Below are 18,693 nucleotides of genomic sequence, written 5' to 3'. Positions count from 1 at the left end.
TGAGGTCGTCTGGTCTCATGTCACTGTCTTCCCGTGAGTCTGTTTATGTCTATGAATTGGAAAGCTTTATTCCTGAAGTACGTGTGAGTATACATTTCCCGGTAAAATCTTGATATCGGGTGTTGACATATCATCGGCACGCACGTGTACTATTGTTTACCATGGGCCTGTTCGTTTATGCGGAACAACCGGTTTGACCGTTTATAAATGTAACAATTTCGGGTGTAAATCCTGGCGGACCTGCAAATGTGTATGCAGGCCTTGCAAGGCTTTCTCAAGACTCGCCTGAAAGCAGCATCAGATTACTAGGTCCGACCTTATTTAATAAACGAACAACAGTGGTCCGATCGGTTTGACCGTTTAAACGAAAACGGCCCAGCAGGTGTTACTATAATTTGCACTACGATATTGAATGCCCGATACGCAATACGGAAATGACGACACGGTGTACATGCACATTTCGATTAAGATAATTGAGTCCTAGCTGTACTTTTTCCGGAAGTATGTCACGAAAATGGACGCTGATGACGATGTGTCGAGCCACCTTAATACTTTTTACAGTCATTACCGTCGGTATCGATATATAGAAACCAGTCAACTGAATCAACCAACCTGATACATATAGGGTGCGCAGGTTGTTGTTATACTTGGTCAGTTTGAGTTTCGATACGAATAAGGGATGATATGTACACATTGTGGTTTTCTGTTTGGGCCACGCTTACAACATGTTGAACAATGGTGATCACACTTTATTTAAAATTCAACATCACAAAGGCGTCAATCTTTCGAGGGAGCAATTGCGAGTAAACTTACAAAGTTATTTGAATCAGAACATTTCTTTATATTGACCGACAGTATTACAAAGTAGATCAGAGCATAGACTTACTGTTAGCGGATGATCAAAGGAAATTACCGCTCCTAGAAGCACACAAATGAGCAAGTAAGGTATCGTACAGAAATATATATCAGAATAAATTGATTAATTCTTATACTATACATGATTTTTTTTTGTTTTTCAAATGCTTCCGACAATACCGAAAATAATACTGAATGTGTTCTCCGGCATTCGTTGGCTACCCACAAAATGAAGTCACTACATTGTATCAGAGACGTATATATTACAGAGAATACGTCCCTGATTTTATGAATGAAATGTAATGGTTGCGCGGCGTTAAGCAGACATCGTATACTCGACCTTGTAGAAGTAACTTCTCTGACCCGTCTTATGAGTTCATCACAAGACTTCTTATTTAAGAAAGGACATGAATCACGTATCCGTTAACTTCATGTTTATGGTTAGGGGTCAGTACTACATCAGTCATGGTATGTGCACAGGGGTTCGTTACAAATGTCTGAAATACACATTTGCTATATATACTGATAATTATGGGTCGCAGCACACACAAACATATATGTGTATGTTTATGTGTGCTGTGACCCATAACAGTATAGCATATACCTGTATTTCAGACATTTGTAACCAACCCCTGTACGTGGTATGTGTTTTATAATGCAAGAGGCATAGAGGGCCTGTATCGCTCACCTGAATATTTAAGCAGTCATAGCAAAGTATTCTCATTAAATATTGTATTGCACTCGAATATTTCCCTCACAAACTTTGTCGGCTCCATTGAAACTACCAGTCAAGTATTATTATAAGATTCTATGCTTTTTTATTCTTCTTCAGAAGTTGCTGGACATATTTTGCCCTGTGACCTTGTAAGTAGGTCAATGTCATTTTCCTTCTCAAATTGGTTAGCTCTATTCCAAAAAGCTACCAGCCAAATTTTATGAATCCATTTCTTTTAGTTCCTAAGAACAAATTATTTAAAATGCTGTTGACCTCTGTGACCTCTAAAGTAGGTTGAGGTCATTTTCGTTCCCAAACTTTGTCGGGCTCTATCCCAGGAAGCCATCAATCAAATATAAAGATTATATACCTTTCAGTTCTTCAGAAGAAGTCATTTGAAGCATTTGACATATTTGACCCCTGTGACCTTGAAAGTAGGTCAAACTAATTTTCATTCCCAAACTTTCTTGGGGTCTATCCCAGAAAGCCACCAGCCAAATATGAAGATTCTATACCTTTTAGTTCTTCAAAAGAAGTTGTTTGAAGTTTTTGACATATTTGACCCCTGTGACCTTGAAAGTAGGTCAAGGTCATTTTCGTTCTCAAACTTTGTCAGGCTCCTACCAACAAAGCTTTCAGCCAAATATCATGACTCTAGGCCTGTCCGTTCTTTAGAAGAAGTTGTTTAAAGGAAAAGTTGAAGGATGACGGACTGACGATGGACGCCACACCATGACATAAGCTCACTTGGGCAGGTGAGCTAAAAATCAAAACAAAGTTCCTTACTTAATGATTTTTTACTCTATTTCATTGATTTAGTTGAATAGGATAAGATTTTTTGCTGTGAAAAATGCCGCAAATAAAACATCCCTTATTTGAGCCTCAATTTCCTTAAAATGATTGTAAAACTCACAGAATGGTCTCCAAGAATCCTGGCTTGTATAAAGGCTGAATAGATATCGGTCTTCTGTAGGACATAATACCCCACATCCTCATATCCAGGGATTATGCTCACTTTCGCTCTCTACACCCCTGGAATATGTCATTGCAAAATTGAAGGCACACGCTAACTACTTGATTGGTGTTGGGTAAAACAGCCTATACCCTAGGGTTAGGGTTGGATCCAAATTAGCATACCAATCACTAGGCTGATATTTGTCCTACAGAGGAGCGACGCCCGACTTCAAAGCCAATAAGTTTTACTGTAGCCCGAGTTTCCTCTGGCCCTAACACATGACTTAAGACATTTGACATATAAATGTAGATGTCTGGTGTCAAACGTCTAAGTCTGGTGTTAGCGCCAGAGAAGACTCGGGCTAGTTTTACTGTTACGCGACCGCGAGATTTTTTGATGTAAATGTACATCAAAGGATTAATTAAACTAGTCTTCTCGTCTCATCAACGAGGCGGTTGGTGCACACAGTCTTCCATTTTGCTGTGACAATATTCCAGGGGTGCTGAGAGTGAAAGTGAGCGTAAACCCTGGATAATACCCCACCATTTAATTAAATATAAAATATACTACTATCTTCAATATATCCATAAAGTGATTAAAGGAAAACGCAAGTAATGGTTTTTTTTTCATGATATTTATTAAGAAAATCCAACAGAGAATACAATTATTCTGCTCGTGTTTAATACAAAACATTACTACACACAGTGGACTCAAACAGGACACTAATTACAGAAATATATTGCAAATGATGAAGATGAAATCAATTTCTGAACTTTAAAATCAAAAGAAACACGAGACCCGTATATGTATCATGTTATTTGATAGTACTGTATTCGAAAATATACTTAAAGCTAAAACAGCTTCTGTCAGATCAGGATCTGTTCGAGCAACCTGGAATTCATAAAGTCAGTCATCCTAAAGTTACAGACCGACAATCAATATTTACAGTTTGTAGTTTTTTAGAAGGAGCTGTTTGAAGTTTCAAATACATTTTATCCTGTGACCTTGAATGTGAGTCAAGGTCACTTATAAGGACAGTGTTTTAAACCAGCAAGCTACAGGTCAAGGTAAACAAACAGGTTAACCCTTTACCAAAGGCAAAACCACTACAGGCTTCAGGTCAAATTTTGATATATATGACAAGTATCACTACGCCACACATTGCAGTTCATGAGAAGATGTCATTTGAAATTTCGAACTTTTTCGACCTCTGTGACATTGAAAGGTCAAGGACATTTATTTCAACAAACCAAATTCCCATGACTGTAGTAAGAAAATATACACTTAATATTGTGACCTCTGACTTGATTGTTACATTAAGAACTGCTCAACTGCTGATTGACTGGTGTAAGTATTTCTTAAATCACCTCTAAATATTCTTTTCTTATAAATATTATGCAAATGTAGAAATATTTTTTAACAGGAATTACAAACATTAACAATGAAAACAATAGTATTTAAGTAGGTTGAAATTGAAAGGATGTGAAACATTGCACATGTTAACAATATGACATAGTAATAAAGAATAAAAGATAGCGTACACAGGGATGGTAAAATAAAAGATAGCATTGCAGGGGTGGGAGAGTAAAAGATTAGCATACACAGGGGTGAGAGAGTAAAAGATAACAAACACAGGGGTGGGCGAATATAAGATAAGTAATTGTGATGGGTAAAATCTTTCTTTGAAATTGCTTAAAGCAAATAGTGACAGAATCTACACCCTGACAAAATGCCACGTGAGCCTAAAATATCACAAATTCCTCACAAAGAGATCATATTGTATATCAGCTTATAATATAAAAATAACTTGTCTTTTTTATAATATAATGACAACTGTAAATTACCACAAAGACTTTAAATTAATGTTTATGAATATTTTTCAACAAGTTCAAATTACAAATGGAAGTCTCTTCAACAAGGTAAATCATAGCACTGAATGTAACTGAAAACATACATACTAATGCCGAGATCAAAACATCGCTCTAAAAGATGTACCATGTGGACACATGGAGAAGGATGAAGTACACATGTGTGATGATATACATTAATGTCATATAAATATCTGTCATATAGATATCTACTATCACAGTCTATACACAAGGTAACCAACACAGAGGTACTTGTCTGTACGAGATGTCACCGGGGATTATTGCACAGACACAGTCTGTCATATAAATCATACTTGTTACCAATAATATCACAATAACCTATATTACAATTTTTGTCCAGAAATATATATATATACTGCAATATTAATTTTAAATGGCAATAAATTGCAATGATTTTTAAACCAATTGCTTAGAATCACAATTGTGTAATGATATCCCAGAAATAATGTTAACATATTAGATTGGTATTGTTCAAATTAAGCTTGCTTGGTGCGATAATTTTCAAAACTATATAGATTACTTTTCAACTTCTCATTGAAGCTTGATGAACTGGTGATCACTTTTCATATAATCTTAATAAAATCATTTTATATTGTGATATATTGCCTGAATATTGCTGGCAATATCCACACTTAATACATAATGATAATTTCTGTAAAACATAATGACAATTTCTTAATTAATGCTCCATCTGCTTCCTGAAAATTAGAACCTAACACAATGACAGACAAAACAATGCCGAAACAGTTTAAACTACAATGTCTTAATGAACAGAAGTGATCACTGAACAAGAACCGAGACTGGAGTCCAGGTACAGCTCTGGTATAAAGTCAGGTCAAACAATGTTTTGGTCCCCGGCTTCATGACACCGTAGTATTGCCATACCCCCATCTCAACCCTAGGATGAGACTTATAAAATCTTTCCCCACTTTGTAGGACAGAAAAAATTTCAATCCAAATATTTACCCCGAGCCTTTGTCTAGGGCCAGACATTTTAGAATCTTACTACGAGAGCTGAGATTTTTCAGTCTTACACCTAAAGTGGGGTATGATTATTTTTCTTCCATATCAAATATATATGTGGTAACTTCATGAAATGCAAACGTTGACTGCATAATATCAAGCACATTTGAGTAATCCAACCTTTATCTGCTACTGTTGACGTGACGTCAGTGAATCGTAGACGCGACATCACACAATTGTTATGACAGGAGAATCTTCGTCTTTACCCCAGGATAAGACAGAAATATCTCTCCCTGACAAGAGGTGAGGATATCTGTGTAATAGGAGTGAAAGTGTTTTGTATGGGGCACTGTTTGTGTCACACATAAGTGTTTTGTATGGGGCACTGTTTGTGTCACATGTAAGTGTTTTGTATGGGGTACTGTTTGTGTCACGCGTAAGTGTTTTGTAAGAGGCACTGTTTGTGTCACCAGTAAGTGTTTTGTATGGGGGACTGTTTGTGTCACACGCAAGTGTTTTGTAAGGGGCGCTGTTTGTGTCACATGTAAGCGTTTTGTATGGGGAACTGTTTGTGTCACACGCAAGTGTTTTGTAAGGGGCGCTGTTTGTGTCACATGTAAGTGTTTTGTAATGGCCACTGTTTGTGTCACACGTAAGTGTTTTGTAAGGGGCACTGTTTGTGTCACATGTAAGCGTTTTGTATGGGGCACTGTTTGTGTCACACGTAAGTGTCTTGTATGGGGCACTGTTTGTGTCACACGTAAGTGTTTTGTATGGGGCACTGTTTGTACTTCGAGGTGGGAGAAATAATAATGGTAAAACAATACAGTTCATCAATACTTGAATCACTGTTAACAATCACTAAATAATTCATCACATTTTAATGCTAATTATAAAGAGAAATCTTAGTGTTCTTTCACATACAAAGATCAAAAAAAATATCTCAGCTGGAAAAGAAGCTTTTGGCAAAATAAGAAGATACATTTCCTTCTCAAAACATTAACTTTATAAATATAAAACAGAATTAACAACTTTCCACAAATATAACATGGATCTATTAACAAATATGATCGATAGTCCTCCCAATATCACGTTGTACTGGCTAGTATGTACCTGTAAAGCCACTTGTAATGCTGGAGTAAATTAATCTTTAAGTCATATAAGGATTATTATCAGTAATTCTACCATGTCACCAATGTTACCACGCTTTTCCAAAAGTGAGATGTGTGATTTGTGTGGGAGGGATCAGCTTAAGGGATGCTTCACATATGTATCTAAATGGTTCAACATACAGCTCCCACTGACCAGCTCAAAGTGAGGTTTGCAGATTTTCTGTGATAGTATATTACAAGTTGAAACAGGCTTTCCATTACTCCATTTTCCCATTTTTTACAATTCCATTGCTAGCATGGCCATTTGTCTGCGGTCCTTTTGAAGCCTGTGCCTTGAGCATCTCCTCTAAAAGCCCCTTGCCTTCAAACGCACTGGGATTCCTGAAGGAGCCTCCTATACGGTCCCAGAGGGTGAAGAATTGACCGTAATTGTAGCTGTAGAAGAGATGATGGTCAGTATGATGGGCTGACCCATTGACAACAGGCTTCAATATCTGAGGTACCCTATAGTCACCGTCATGGATTGACACAGTCCAGATGTTGACAAAAACAAAGAGTGCAAGGTAGGTGTACTTGTGGAGGGGGAAGAGGAACACATAGATGTGGTAAGGGCAGCTCTGCAGGAAACCATCCAGGGGGTGGAACGCATGGCTGGCATACGGTGTGGGTACCTTCCAGCGGTGGTGATCCTTGTGTATGTACTTGTAGATGGAGCGATGGTGGAGAAATCGGTGAATCCAGTAGATACACATGTCAGTAAACAGGATGAATGTAGCCACACTGGTCAGAACAAACAACCAACCTATAACACACACCACAGCTTTATAAAAGTATAAATATCTGTTTGATCATGAAATTCTAACACGGCAAGAAGTCAAAGGGGCTTATTGTTATCATCCTTAGCCTTTTGGTTCTTCAGAGGAAGTTGTTAATGTTCTAACAAATTTGACCTGTATGACATTTACTTCACATCAAGGTTTTTTCTTTTGATTATATAAATACTATACTCCTGCTCACTTATCTCTAGTCCAGCTCACTTATATCAAGTCCTGCTCACTTATACCTAATCCTGCTCATTTATATCTAATCCTGCTCACTTATGTCTAATCCTGCCCACTTATATCTAATCCTGCTCACTTATATCTAATCCTGCTCACTTATATCTAGTCCAGCTCACTTATATCTAGTCCTGCTCACTTATATCTAATCCTGCTCACTTATATCTTATCCTGCTCACTTATATCTGATCCTGCTCACTTATCTCTAGTCCAGCTCACTTATCTCTAGTCCAGCTCACTTATAATCTAGTCCTGCTCATTTATATCTAATCCTGCTCACTTATATCTAGTCCTGCTCACTAATCTCTAGTCCAGCTCACTTATATCTAATCCTGCTCACTTATATCTAATCCTGCTACCTTATATCTAATCCTGCTCACTTATCTCTAGTCCAGCTCAATTATCTCTAGTCCTGCTCACTTATATCTAATCCTGCTCACTTATATCTAATCCTGCTCACTTATCTCTAGTCCAGCTCACTTATATCTAATCCTGCTCACTTATGTCAAGTCCTGCTCACTTATGTCAAGTCCTGCTCACTTATGTCAAGTCCTGCTCACTTATATCTAGTCCTGCTCACTTATCTCTAGTCCAGCTCAATTATCTCTAGTCCTGCTCACTTCTGTCAAGTCCTGCTCACTTATATCTCATCCTGCTCACTTATCTCTAGTCCAGCTCACTTATATCTAATCCTGCTCACTTAAATCTAATCCTGCTCACTTATCTCTAGTTCAGCTCAATTATCTCTAGTCCTGCTCACTTCTGTCAAGTCCTGCTCACTTATATCTCATCCTGCTCACTTATCTCTAGTCCAGCTCACTTATATCTAATCCTGCTCACTTCTGTCAAGTCCTGCTCATTTATCTCTAGTCCAGCTCACTTATCTCTTGTCCAGCTCACTTATCTCTAGTCCAGCTCACTTATATCTAATCCTGCTCACTTATGTCAAGTCCTGCTCATTTATCTCTAGTCCAGCTCACTTATCTCTGGTCCAGCTCACTTATATCTAGTCCTGCTCACTTATGTCAAGTCCTGCTCACTTATATCTAATCCTGCTCACTTATGTCAAGTCCTGCTCACTTATGTCAAGTCCTGCTCACTTATGTCAAGTCCTGCTCATTACCAATTATCTGTTCACACTGTCTTTTTTACCTTAAGTGCTACGAGGATGCTAGAACTCTGAGGAAACAAACATTCCCCACATCACAAGAGTGTATGTTTGGTAGGAGTTATAGATACATGTACATAGTTTGGATCTGCTCACGTTATCATTGTATAATTAGCAGACTGTTTGTGGTGTACGACTTACTTAATTTGGATGTGCCTACATCATCATAGAGTTTGCTGTGACCTCTAACCTCCAAAAAGAACAGAAGAACGGTCGGTAGACTCATCAGAGGAACAGATTTGAGCGTGTACAGGATCTCCAGCTTAACCTGGTTCTGTAACCATAAACACACAACATCATTAAAATGGGTCATGGTCAGCCCTGGATCTAAATCATGTGCTGAATTTACAGTGGTGGACATGTCTGTTGTTGCTTATTTTATTTATATATAAGATGAAATGCACTAGTAAACTAGTAAAACAGATGTGAAATTTTCAGAACAAGACAAATAATTGCAAGCAAACCCCCATTACCATACAAACTTTGGTATCTAAAATAAAAGAAGGGACATAACTCGTGTGAAAAGTGTGAAAATATCACTTTTGGAATTAACTTTTCAGAACAGCACTTTCTATTCACTTCATTCAAAGCTTCAGTTTTTCTGTTCAGATACCCGGTAGATGGATACAAATAAAGTTATTGTAAAATATAAGGTTATTTGGTCATCTTTACTACTTACATACAAAGCTAGGTATTAATTTCCATAAACAATCATGCAACCTGTGTAGTGATAGCTATATATAGTTACCAGAGATGAATCATGACTGCACTGTCCTCACCCCACCTCAAATACCCACCTCTTCAATCCAATCTCTACACCTCAAATACCCACCTCTCCAATCCAATCTCTACACCTCAAATACCCACCTCTCCAATCCAATCTCTACACCTCAAATACCCACCTCTCCAATCCAATCTCTACACCTCAAATACCCACCTCTCCAATCCAATCTCTACACCTCAAATACCCACCTCTCCAATCCAATCTCTACACCTCAAATACCCACCTCTCCAATCCAATCTCTACACCTCAAATACCCACCTCTCCAATCCAATCTCTACACCTCAAATACCCACCTCTCCAATCCAATCTCTACACCTCAAATACCCACCTCTCCAATCCAATCTCTACACCTCAAATACCCACCTCTCCAATCCAATCTCTACACCTCAAATACCCACCTCTTCAATCCAATCTCTACACCTCAAATACCCACCTCTTCAATCCAATCTCTACACCTCAAATACCCACCTCTTCAATCCAATCTCTACACCTCAAATACCCACCTCTTCAATCCAATCTCTACACCTCAAATACCCACCTCTTCAATCCAATCTCTACACCTCAAATACCCACCTCTTCAATCCAATCTCTACACCTCAAATACCCACCTCTTCAATCCAATCTCTACACCTCAAATACCCACCTCTTCAATCCAATCTCTACACCTCAAATACCCACCTCTTCAATCCAATCTCTACACCTCAAATACCCACCTCTTCAATCCAATCTCTATACCTCAAATACCCACCTCTTCAATCCAATCTCTACACCTCAAATACCCACCTCTTCAATCCAATCTCTATACCTCAAATACCCACCTCTCCAATCCAATCTCTACACCTCAAATACCCACCTCTTCAATCCAATCTCTATACCTCAAATACCCACCTCTTCAATCCAATCTCTACACCTCAAATACCCACCTCTTCAATCCAATCTCTATACCTCAAATACCCACCTCTCCAATCCAATCTCTACACCTCAAATACCCACCTCTTCAATCCAATCTCTACACTTCAAAATATACTGACCCCTTCAATCCAATCACCACCCATTTGTCCCGCTCAAATATCGACATTCTTTCCCTATTTCTCACACTCACCTCCAGGAACTGTTGATGGTCCATCAGACGTTTGTCAAATATAAAGAGATAGCTGATAGTGGCTGTGCTGAGGTACAGCAGGTATCCTCCAATGTTTGTCACCAGGAGTAGGCTGATCACCTGTCGTATTGGGTCATCCTCGGGCCACGTGTCCGGGTAAACGTAAGGTGTAAGTACACTCTTGTCAGCGTAACGTAGCACAACATCCATCCCCTCACCACTTGCTGGTAGCTATTGATCTGCCAAAAAAATGTCATTTAATCTCATCAAACATAGCACAGAAGATGAACTGTCCATATCATCAGATTCTACGAAAAGATATGTTTTGGATACCCAGTGAATGTTAAATATACCAGGTATGATATCCCCACAGGTAATAGGAAGGCTTGACACCAACCAATCACTTCCTTGAGCTCCTTTAAATTTACTCAAATGTTGGAAGTCAAAATGTTTTAAGTATCACATGATAGCCCATACCGAAAAAAGTTACAAAAAAGTTATTTCTTTTTAAGTACAAAAGAAGTTATAACTTTTGATGCTAGATTGGAACCTTGTGAGAAGAGAGTTTCAATCTAGTACTAAAAAGTTACAAAAAGGTATTAAAAAGTTACACTCAAACACTTTGTTCAGTTCAATCATTACTTTATTGGAAAACAAAAAGGTACACAAAAGTTACATTTAGCCAGTAAAGCAGCACTTGTGAAAAAGGTACAATAAAGTTATAACTTTAATTAGGTACTTAAAATGTACAGCTGATAGCTAGGGTACTGGTTTGTTTGTTATATATGATTGGTTGTCCCCAGTCGGATATTCTCTAGTAATATAGTTACATTTTGTCGTTGAGTTAGCAGGTGACCAGGTAACATTACCATTCAATTGTATAGCTTTTCAATGAAATAAGTTCACTGAACTTTATCGATAAATCAGAATTGACCAGTCTCTTTACCGATCGATTAGCCAATTCAGTCTGTGACCACTATCAGTTCAATTATTGATTTTGTTTACAGAGCATCAGATATTTAACTGCTTGAGCTTGACACAAAACATTCATACAATAAATATGCTACACTTGTATGTAACAATTACTGTATAGTATTATATAATACATAGTGTTTGAGATCCAATTTCTGTGCTCTAATCTTTTGTCCATTAACTGACATTAACTGTGCACTTATCACAAGCTTGTTGCCATCATCTGTGCTGTACTTGCAAATAGACGAGGGACACCAAAACTGGGTACGGATTGGCATACAGCTGTAGTTCAAAGACAATGACAGGAATGACAGTTGACATTTTGTTTTGAAGAAGGGATTTCAGACTGTCGATGGTCCAGATAAAATTAATACATACATGTACTAAACACTGATCACAGTTGACGATAAACAATTGTACGCCTGGTACATTGCTGTTAATGTTTGCTCTAATTCATTTATCTATTCGACTTTTCTGTTAAGGCTTCGAAATTGGTAATTCCGAATTGTTTGCCCAGTGACTTGACAATATAATTATATATATATGTATCCACTGGCACTGACGTACATATAAACCATTAGATAATAATTGTGCTGTCGCGCAGGCTCTGGGTACACGATCATCATATGATGTGTATGTATATTATATAGTATATACACATCCTATCATATAAGTGTGTCAAACACCTGTGCGCTAAGATCAGCTGTCACTATCTGATCACAGGCCGGTTACGGTACCACGTGATTACACTGGACAGGTCACCATAACAATGTAAACAATCAGTGTCATTTCAACTAGAACAGTTCAGTTTCTCTGACATCATCTTCATCAGTATAAAATACACCAGTGTTGTGTGTGTAAGGTCTATATAAATGACGATCAACATAAAACCAAACTCACCCTCTAGATCTGTATCCACCAAAAAAAAATCCAGTGTCCGATGTTATTCCGAATGTTTCTCTATACCGTTCGATAGTAAAGCTAGAGATTTCCGAGAATTCCGATTTTGAGGTTCCAGAAGGGAGATTTCTTCAATCATATTGTTAGCAAAGTTGAATCGTGTGTCACTGTGTGCTCCGCTTATTTCTGTCATTTTCAAGGGTTAATTTGAATTGCCTCTAGGGATTAGACTGGTCCCGTACTCTAGAACATTGAATTATTTAGAAAAAAACTCCACTCATTTTGATCACTTATATTAATTGAGCCTTATATATCAGAGCTAAAAGCTAGCCTATCTAAATAAACCTTTAACATTCTGATAAATTTGTGCCTAACTCCCATTGTATAGAAATTACATTAAAATCTGTTTAAACTAATATAAACAGGTAAGTGGACTTAAATAGATAATCTAATTCCGTGTCATCATGAAATCCACAAGACATCCTTTTCATAAAGAAAATGTTTCTAAATAATCTTTGTATTAGAAAGCACGGAATTATAGGTTCGACTGTGAGCTGATTTGGCCATTCGTTTATAATTAAGTACATCAGCGGAGCATGGTTGTCCCTCCCTTATACTTTTGAAATAACGAGTGTCTTTCTAGTTATAACAATTCTTCATAAATATGAGTTCGTTGAAAAAATGCGATTGTCACAAAACATAGTTCTAGTATATAGTAACAAGAAGCAAATCTCGTATAAAAATGAAGATGCATGCGACATTTAAAAAAAATTGAATGGTACCAGCTATCACAATAGATCTATCCTTATATATTACTTCTGGGCCAGGCTATAGATGCTTGGTTTTACATGAATTTTGATGTAAACTTATATAAAACAATTTACCATATGCAATGCAATCACACTGAACTAGTTTCATGTGTTTGCTGTCGCCAAAGTTTGAAGAGGCAGACCCCCAAAAAATATATGTGTGAAAATGATTACAGCCAAATATGAGGCTGATTTGTGCCATTTCGTTATTTCGTCTTTTTGTCCCGAAAATAAAACCAAGAATAAGTATGATTAAGCCTCGTTCGTTTGTCATGATAAGACAAAGACGACGTATAAGATACAAAACGACGAGAAACAACGTTTGTTTAATTCGAGGCGAACTAAACGGCGATTGGGCGAGGCTTCTACCCCGTAAAAATCAATGTATAATATCGCTAATTAGCGTGCATTTTTTTTCTTTTCGTATATGACAGGTCTTTTCGGGGCGCGATGGTGTGTATGAGAGTGCACAAGAAATATTCCGTTAGTGCGAATGATTGTGTGCTGTGACAAGTGTAATTGTGCATGTTGAAGATGTATGTGCTTAAATGTTTTAAATATGTTGTTTGTCAAATACAAATCATGGTCTGAATGTTGTATTATTGAACCTCTTTGTTATATATGAAATACTTTCATACGTCTGTTTAAAGTTCACCAATGTGTAAATATATGACCTTACCCTCTATCCCAGGGACTGTTCACGGTGTCCAATGTATTCTGAGGATGCCCATTACTTAATGTGCTTTTTGGTATTTTGTACGAGAAAATGGGTAATTCTCTGGAAACATATAGGGTATCCATGGTAGTAACTGCTCGTTCATTACTTCCTCCAAAGTTCAATAATTTTTCGTTTCTTGACACTATAAGTGACTTTGATATCCTGTGATTCACAGAGACACACCTATATATAGATGACTCTTGAAGATGAACCTCTAACTATTCCCGGTTACTCTTTATTGATGCGTAAAGATAGAAATGCGCATGGGGAGGGATAACTATTTACTTCTCTGATACTATCAGAGCCATACGCAAACGTGAGTTTGAACCAGCTTCTCTCGAATGTATTTGGGCGGAAGTAAAGTGTCACAACAGACGAATTATGATAGGTTTATTTTATAGACCTCCAAACTCTAGTAATACATTTTATGAAAATTTTGAATGGTCGATTGAAACTGTATGCGATTATTGTTCTGATGTAGTTATTCTTGGTGATTTTAATGTCGATTTGCAAACGTTGTAATAGCAAATTAGAGGTCTTAACATCTAACTATAACCTATATAACACTATAACAGAGGCTACTCGTGTAACTGCCGATACAGCTACACTTCTTGACCCCATATTTATTACAACCAACATAAAGTGTTTGGATAGCGGAATGTTTGACGTAGATCTTTTATGAATTTATCTTTTTCTTATTGTTGCAAGACATCTTATGAAAGACTTATTTGGAACTACAATAGAGCTGACAATTTAAAATTTAATAATTTGATAATGGCAGTAAACTGGCAAGACCTGATTTGTAATGCCCCTTCTATTGACTGTGCAGTAGAAAACTTTACAGCAAAATACCTTGAACTAGCTAGTAAATGTATCCCAAATTCTAAAATAATTGTTCGCCTCTCAGATAAACCTTGGTTTGATACTGTCTTATCGAAACACTATCGTATACGTGAAGTACAAAGCATTAAGTTCAAAGCGCCCGGATGATTGGTCAAAATATAAGAGCATAAGAAATAAAGTTAATAATATGAAAAAGAAAGCTAAGGCTGACTTTTTCAGTAATCTCTTCACCTGCCAGATATATTCCTCCTCTGGATTACTCAATTAATGGCTGTTCAAAAGTGGCATACTGTGATAAGAAAAAGTCGAAGTTCTAAATAATTATTTCGTTCCAATTTCATGTACTGACGAATCCAATGTCACTCTACTTGATTTTCATAGAAAATGTCAAAACTCTCTCACTGATATTGTTATACATGCAAATGAAGTTTTTGATATTTTATCTATTCTAGATATTAGAAAGGCAGTTGGCCCTGATAAGATCAGCCACCGTATGCTGAAGGCTACAGCCAGAACAATTTCACAGCCTCTCACTATGTTGTGTAATCGATCTATTAGAGAAGCTGTTTTCCCTTCTGAATGGAAAAAAACCCTCATGTCTTGCCGTTATTCAAAAAAGGAGATGCACAACTTCCTTCCAACTATCGACCTATTTCTTTACTTAGCTGTCTGTCAAAAATGTGGAAAGGTGTGTTTTTAAGTATATTTTTAACTTTGCAAGAGAGAATGATTTTTTATAAATACCATTCTGGGTTTCTTCCCGTTCATTCCACCGTTTACCATTTAATAGAACTGTACTATACATTACATTGTCACTGCTGTTGATAGAAACGGATATTCTTGTATTGTATTCTGTGACTTGTCAAAGGCATTTGACAAAGTCTGGCATAGAGGTCTACTCTTTAAACTTCGTCAGTATGGCATAGGGGGTGAACTGCTATCTTGGGTGTCAAATTATTTAAGCAACAGACAAGAATCTGTTATATATGGCAATGGCGTCTCATCATTAAAACCAGTTACAGCAAGGGTTCCTCAGGGTTCTGTACTTGGGCTCGTGTTATTTCTCTTCTATATAAATGATCTCGCTGATCCCATGGAAACTTTTGTCAGACTTTTAGCGGACGATTCATCTCTTCAGAAATCTTATTCCGATCTTTATGAAATTGAACAAGCATTGAATCATGATTTACTATGTCTTCAGAACTGGTCCGTCTAATGGCTTATGAAATTTAATCCTGCAAATACTGAAGCGATCCTTTTCTCTCTTCTAGAAATGTCCCTAATAAACCAAACTTCGTATGCAACGATGAATCGATCGAGTTCACTGACTTGCATCGTCATTCAAATTGACTGACCACGTAAACCAATTAATAAAATCTTCTACTCAAAAAGTTACAGATTTAAAAAAAGATGAAATACAAAGTAAGTAATTTTACTCTTAATACTCTATATATATCATTTAATCGACCTGTGCAAGAATACGCTTCTTAAATGCGTTTGGGACGGCTGCTCCGAGCATTTGTCCGACTCCCTGGAAAACGTACAATTGGAGGAATCTAGGGTCATCTCCGGTCTTACGACCATTGCTTCACGCGAGGCATTATATTTAGAAACTGGCTGGAAATCACTTAAACAGAAATGAGAAGATCGGAAGCTATGTACTGTTTATAATATTCACAATAAACGGCCCCAGCTTACATATAACACCTAATCCCAACAAGCAGACGTGATTTAAACGGGGAGTTAAGAAACCCAGACATTTATTTAGCACCCCGTTGTCGTCTTGTCATTACAAAAAAATATTTTGTTCCGTCGTCTATACATTAATGGAATAATTTAAATAATGACATAAAATCCGGTGTTTCTCTTCAGACTTTTAAGAGTAAAATTTCCGTGTACCTCCATCTGTGCCTGATTATCTGCATACTGGAAATCGCTATCATTCTGTTCTACATGGCCGTATATAAGGCATCGTTGTAGTGGTTTACGGTCAGATTTATTTAGAGTAGAAATTTGTCGGTCCTCAAATTGTTTGTGCGATGACGGTGTGGAAGTTCAAATTTTGTTTTTCAAAGACGTTTCTTATTTGATACCTTAAGCGATTAAAATGTAGATTTTAATCTAGAAATTATTTTGTGGGGAAATAGTGACACTAACTCCTACGAAACAAACATCAATATAGTTAAATCGGTACAGACGTTTTTGAATACAACAAAGCGTTTTGATACTACCTGAACGAACATTTTACAATTGGCACCGAATCTGCTCCCTCCCGATTTCCTTTCCCGTTTTTCATCTACTTTCTCTTCCAATCCCCCTATACTTTTTGTGGTAAAGTTGATTTAGACACAAAATATATATTACTATTTTTGTAAATTTATCTCTGTGTACATAGTACGACACGTGATGTAAATGAAATTCATATGCTGTATTCGTGGAGAAGAGCTTGTAAGTTGTTACTGTACAAAACCGCATCAAACTGTACAGAACCGCATCAAACTGTACAAAACCACGCCAAACTGTACAGAACCACGCCAAACTGTACAGAACCACACCAATCTGTACAGAACCACACCAATCTGTACAGAACCACACCAAACTGTACAGAACCATACCAAACTGTACAGAACCGCATCAAACTGGACAGAACCGCAACAAACTGTACAAAACCACGCCAAACTGTACAGAGCCACGCCAAACTGTACAGAACCACACCAATATGTACAGAACCGCAACAAACTGGACAGAACCACAACAAACTGTAGAAAACCACGCCAAACTGTGCAGAACCGCAACAAACTGTACAGAACCACGCCAAACTGTACAGAACCACTCCAATATGTACAGAACCGCAACAAACTGTACAGAACCACACCAAACTGTACAAAACCACACCAAACTGTAGAGAATCACGCCAAACTGTACAGAACCACGCCAAACTGTACGGAACCACACCAATATGTACAGAACCACGCCAAACTGTACAGAACCACTCCAATATGTACAGAACCGCAACAAACTGTACAGAACCGCACCAAACTGTACAAAACCACGCCAAACTGTACAGAACTGCAACAAACTGTACAGAACCACGCCAAACTGTACAAAACGACACCAAACTGTAGAGAACCACGCCAAACTGTAAAGAACCACGCCAAACTGTACAGAACCACACCAATATGTACAGAACCGCAACAAACTGTACAGAACCACGCCAAACTGTACACAACCACACCAAACTGTAGAGAACCACACCAAACTGTACAGAACCACACCAATCTGTACAGAACCACACCAATCTGTACAGAACCACACCAATCTGTACAGAACCACGCCAAACAGTACAGAACCATACCAAACTGTACAGAACCGCATCAAACTGTACAAAAACACGCCAAACTGTACAGAACCACGCCAAACTGTACAGAACCGCATCAAACTGTACAAAACCACGCCAAACTGTACAGAACCACGCCAAACTGTACAGAACCACACCAGTATGTACAGAACCACGCCAAACTGTACAGAACCACAACAAACTGTAGAAAACCACGCCAAACTGTACAGAACCGCAACAAACTGTACAGAACAGCACCAATCTAGGAACAAAGATATTTTTATGGCGTTCCATGACTTAATTACAGCTCATGGTCTCTTGTTATAGATATTTCAGGCCCTATCTATCTGACGTGGTTCCCACGTTTGGCTCCGAGTACGACTCTGCGACATCTATCCTCTAACCACCACACCGTCAAGTTGGTGGGTCCATAGTAGTGATCGATATCGGTCACTGTATGGTTCCATTCTCTGTCTTCTCTGCCGTGCCAAAGTCATTAAGAAGCAGTATCTG

The 18,693-nt window shown here is 37.8% G+C and overlaps 2 protein-coding genes across 2 annotated transcripts; one reads left to right on the top strand and one right to left on the bottom strand.

The window, feature by feature from the left end:
* Positions 1 to 5,989: 5,989 nt before the first annotated feature.
* On the bottom strand, positions 5,990 to 12,526 carry LOC110461770 (lathosterol oxidase-like). Its single transcript, XM_021515412.1, has 4 exons — positions 12,474 to 12,526; positions 10,602 to 10,840; positions 8,857 to 8,989; positions 5,990 to 7,291 (listed from the first exon to the last, which is right to left on the bottom strand). Exons 2-4 carry the CDS (start codon positions 10,809 to 10,811, stop codon positions 6,747 to 6,749), a joined length of 888 nt encoding a protein of 295 aa, XP_021371087.1. The 5' UTR covers positions 10,812 to 10,840; positions 12,474 to 12,526; the 3' UTR covers positions 5,990 to 6,746.
* A 4,729-nt stretch (positions 12,527 to 17,255) lies between these two features.
* On the top strand, positions 17,256 to 18,446 carry LOC110461768 (probable maltase-glucoamylase 2). Its single transcript, XM_021515409.1, has one exon. The coding sequence runs from the start codon at positions 17,256 to 17,258 to the stop codon at positions 18,444 to 18,446; it is 1,191 nt and encodes a 396-aa protein (XP_021371084.1).
* The last annotated feature ends 247 nt before the right edge of the window (positions 18,447 to 18,693 follow it).

Source organism: Mizuhopecten yessoensis, unplaced genomic scaffold (genome assembly GCF_002113885.1).
Source record: "Mizuhopecten yessoensis strain PY_sf001 unplaced genomic scaffold, ASM211388v2 scaffold10659, whole genome shotgun sequence".
Classification (NCBI taxonomy): Eukaryota; Metazoa; Mollusca; class Bivalvia; order Pectinida; family Pectinidae; genus Mizuhopecten; species Mizuhopecten yessoensis.
This window is presented reverse-complemented; position numbering and strand designations above follow the sequence as displayed.

Bases quoted from the DNA above. Each gene is read 5' to 3' on its own strand.
- LOC110461770 (XM_021515412.1), bottom strand. From the start codon at position 10,811: ATGGATGTTGTGCTACGTTACGCTGACAAGAGTGTACTTACACCTTAC. The intron at 8,990-10,601 runs GTGAGTGTGAGA...TTATGGTTACAG, and splicing joins ACCATCAACAGTTCCTGGAG to AACCAGGTTAAGCTGGAGAT. The intron at 7,292-8,856 runs GTAAGTCGTACA...TGTGTGTTATAG, and splicing joins TGTAGGCACATCCAAATTAA to GTTGGTTGTTTGTTCTGACC.
- LOC110461768 (XM_021515409.1), top strand. From the start codon at position 17,256: ATGAAATTCATATGCTGTATTCGTGGAGAAGAGCTTGTAAGTTGTTAC.